Source organism: Vulpes vulpes, chromosome 8 (genome assembly GCF_048418805.1).
Source record: "Vulpes vulpes isolate BD-2025 chromosome 8, VulVul3, whole genome shotgun sequence".
Classification (NCBI taxonomy): Eukaryota; Metazoa; Chordata; class Mammalia; order Carnivora; family Canidae; genus Vulpes; species Vulpes vulpes.
Genome location: NC_132787.1, coordinates 142,628 through 145,964, shown reverse-complemented (window position 1 = coordinate 145,964; position 3,337 = coordinate 142,628). Strand labels below are relative to the sequence as shown.

The window sequence follows — 3,337 nt, the reverse complement described above, 5'->3', positions numbered from 1 at the left end:
ATTTCTCAACCTCATCCTCTGGGAGCGGCTGGTATTTGTGCTGTGTGGGCTCCTATGTCCTTGTCACTTGAGATGCCTGTGGCCATTTCCTTGAGGATGAGCCTTCCGTCCGCACACCGAGCTCAGCTGTGAGGGGGCTGCTTTCGCCCTCAGCCTGGCTCCGGGGAGCCGCCTGCACCTACACCTGCACACCTGCCCCCCCGCCCCCCAGCGGAGGGCTGCAGGGATGGGGACCCAGGGGCCAGGCCCTTCCAGCCCCGGGGTGGAGAACTCGGCCCAAAGGCTCTCGCCAGAGGAGGAAACGTGCTGCAGTTGAAGTGGGATCAGACGGTGCCCTCCTCAGCGTCCTTTTAAAAACCATATACTGTAGTCCAATAAGACAGCAACTGTATAGATTTGCTAAAATAGATTTTAGAATCATAAAAAAAAAGAATTAGGGAAAAAATCGATCCAAATGTAGAGCTTTAGTAAGTGCACAGAATTATTATTCAAAATGAGAAAATTGAAATAAAAAATACAAAACAGCAAAAAGAAGAAAATAACCAAGTTCAGTTTTTTTTTTTATTCGCAAGTTCAGTTTCATTCCTGTAGTTCATACTTTGATTTATTTTTACTCCATTGGCCAGAAACTGAGAGTTAAGAGGTTGATTTAAGAAATCTATTTAATCAAATAAAACCTAGTCTCTAAAGTTGTTTTAGGTTTGTCTACATACATATGACAGCATCCAATGCTTTTTTTTAAAAAAGATTTTATTTATTCATGAGAGACAGAGAGAGAGGCAGAGACACAGGCAGAGGGAGAAGCAGACTCCACGTGGGGAGCCCAATGCGGGACTCGGGGTCACGCCCTGGGCCCAAGGCACACGCTCAACCGCTGAGCCACCCAGGCGTCCCAAAAACATCCAATAACTTAAAGAAAAATCAAAATACAAAGATTAAGAAGGAAAACATAAATGAATGAAAAAAATGGTGAGAATAATTGAAAATGTTCTTAAGAAGCAAGACCTCTGATAATTATAAAGTAAAATAAGAAAATGCAGATGGAACTAGAGGGTATTATGCTGAACAGAATAAGTCAATCAGAGACAGACACCATGTGGTATCCCTTATAGGTGGAATATAAGAAATAGCACAGAGGACCACGGAGTAAGGGAGGGAAAACTGAATGGGAAGTCACCAAAGAGGGAGGAAAACCATGAGACTCTTAACTATGGGAAGCAAACAGCATTGCTGGAGGGAGGAAGGGTGGGGGGAATAGGGTACCTGGGTGACGGGCATTAAGGAGGGCACATGTTGGGATGAGCACTGGGTGTCATACACAACTGATGGGTTATTGAATACTACATCAGCAACGGAGTATGTACTATGTCTTGGCTAATTGAATTTAGAAAAATAAGAAAATATGTTGATCGCTTCATGTTTTTATCATTTTCTGTCTTCTTTGTCTGAAGTTAATGATGGGAAACCAGACGTCGGTGATAGAATTCATTCTTCTTGGACTGACGAATGACGCTGAGCTTCAAGCTGTGCTTTTCCCTTTTCTGCTGCTAACTTACGTCTTGAGCATCATGGGAAACTTGACCATCATCATTCTGACCCTGTTGGATTATCGCCTCCAGACTCCTATGTATTTCTTTCTCCGGAATTTTTCTGTTTTGGAAATATCTTTTACTTCTGTCTTTGTTCCCAAAATGCTAGTCAACATCGCAACTGGAGACAAGACTATCTCCTTTGCTGGTTGTTTCACTCAGTATTTTTTTGCCATCCTTCTGGGGGCAACTGAATTTTATCTTTTGGCTGCCATGTCCTACGACCGCTATGTTGCCATTTGTAAACCCCTGCACTATACGACTGTAATGAGCAGGAAACTCTGCTTTCAGCTTGTTCTGTGTTCCTGGTTCTCTGGTTTTTTGGTTGTCGTTGTGCCACATGCAATGACTCTCCAGCTGCCTTTCTGTGCCTCCAATGTCATCAACCATTATTGCTGTGACTATACTGTTCTGCTGCATCTGTCCTGCTCAGACACACAGTTCATAGAAGTGATGGAGTTTATCTTTGCAGCAGTTACCCTCATCTTGACCTTGGTGCCGGTGACTCTTTCCTACACGTACATCATCAGGACAATTCTGAGAATCCCCTCTGTTCAACAAAGAAAAAAAGCCTTTTCTACATGCTCCTCTCACATGATTGTGGTCTCACTTTCTTATGGAAGTTGTATCTTTATGTACATAAATCCTTCTGTTAAGGATGCAGAAACGTTTAATAAGAGAGTGGCTGTTTTAAATACCTCAGTTGCCCCTCTGTTGAACCCTTTCATCTATACCCTAAGGAACAAGCAGGTGAAAATAGCCTTCAAAGACATGGTCAGCAAGATAACAATGTTTTCAGGAAAACGAAAGTGAGGTACATAATAATAAAAAAGATAATAAATAAATGTTTGGAAAACTATAGATGTACATTATTATAACATTGAAGTGTTTGCTATTATCTATCATCAATATTCCTAACTGGACACCAAAACAGTAAAGCTACTTATTTAATGAAGCCTATTTTGCCATCACTTTATTTCTTTTCTTTTCTTTTTTTATTTTTGCCATCACTTTATTTCTTTTTTTTTTTGCCATCACGTTACTTCTTTTTTTTTGCCATCACTTTATTTATTAAAAATTTACAGACCTGTGTGTATATCTGTGTGTATCCTCAAACATATTCTTTTTTTAAAAATTAATTTTTATTGGTGTTCAATTTACCAACATACAGAAAAACACCCAGTGCTCATCCCGTCAAGTGTCCGCCTCAGTGCCCGTCACCCATTCCCCTCCAACACCCGCCCTCCTCCCCTTCCACCACCCCCAGTCCGTTTCCCAGAGGTAGGAGTCTTTATGTTCTGTCTCCCTTCCTGATATTTCCCAACATTTCTTTTCCCTTCCTTTATATTCCCTTTCACTATTATTTATATTCCCCAAATGAATGAGAACATACACTGCTTGTCCTTCTCCGATTGACTTATTTCACTCAGCATAATACCCTCCAGTTCCATCCACGTTGAAGCAAATGGTGGGTATTTGTCGTTTCTAATGGCTGAGTAATATTCCATTGTATACATAAACCACATCTTCTTTATCCATTCATCTTTCGATGGACACCGAGGCTCCTTCCACAGTGTGGCTACTGTGGATATTGCTGCTAGAAACATCGGGGTGCAGGTGTCCCGACGTTTCATTGCATCTGAATCTTTGGGGTAAATCCCCAACAGTGCAATTGCTGGGTCGTAGGGCAGGTCTATTTTTAACTCTTTGAGGAACCTTCACACAGTTTTCCAGAGTGGCTGCACCAG

The 3,337-nt window shown here is 41.7% G+C and overlaps 1 protein-coding gene across 2 annotated transcripts; it reads left to right on the top strand.

Annotated features, from left to right (window-relative positions):
* The first annotated feature begins 1,454 nt into the window (after positions 1-1,454).
* On the top strand, positions 1,455-3,049 carry LOC112911305 (olfactory receptor 6C4-like). 2 transcript variants are annotated; one of them, XM_072765080.1, is made up of 2 exons: positions 1,458-2,374; positions 3,007-3,049. In XM_072765080.1, exons 1-2 carry the CDS (start codon positions 1,458-1,460, stop codon positions 3,047-3,049), a joined length of 960 nt encoding a protein of 319 aa, XP_072621181.1. The 2 variants fall into 2 exon arrangements, with proteins under 2 accessions (XP_025843562.2, XP_072621181.1); XM_025987777.2 differs by lacking the exon at positions 3,007-3,049 and having other exon boundaries at positions 1,455-2,402.
* Positions 3,050-3,337: the final 288 nt, after the last annotated feature.

Coding starts and splice junctions, on each gene's coding strand:
- LOC112911305 (XM_072765080.1), top strand. CDS start 1,458: ATGGGAAACCAGACGTCGGTGATAGAATTCATTCTTCTTGGACTGACG. Junction 2,375..3,006: donor AAAGACATGGTCAGCAAGAT/AACAATGTTTTC, acceptor TCTCCGATTGAC/TTATTTCACTCAGCATAATA.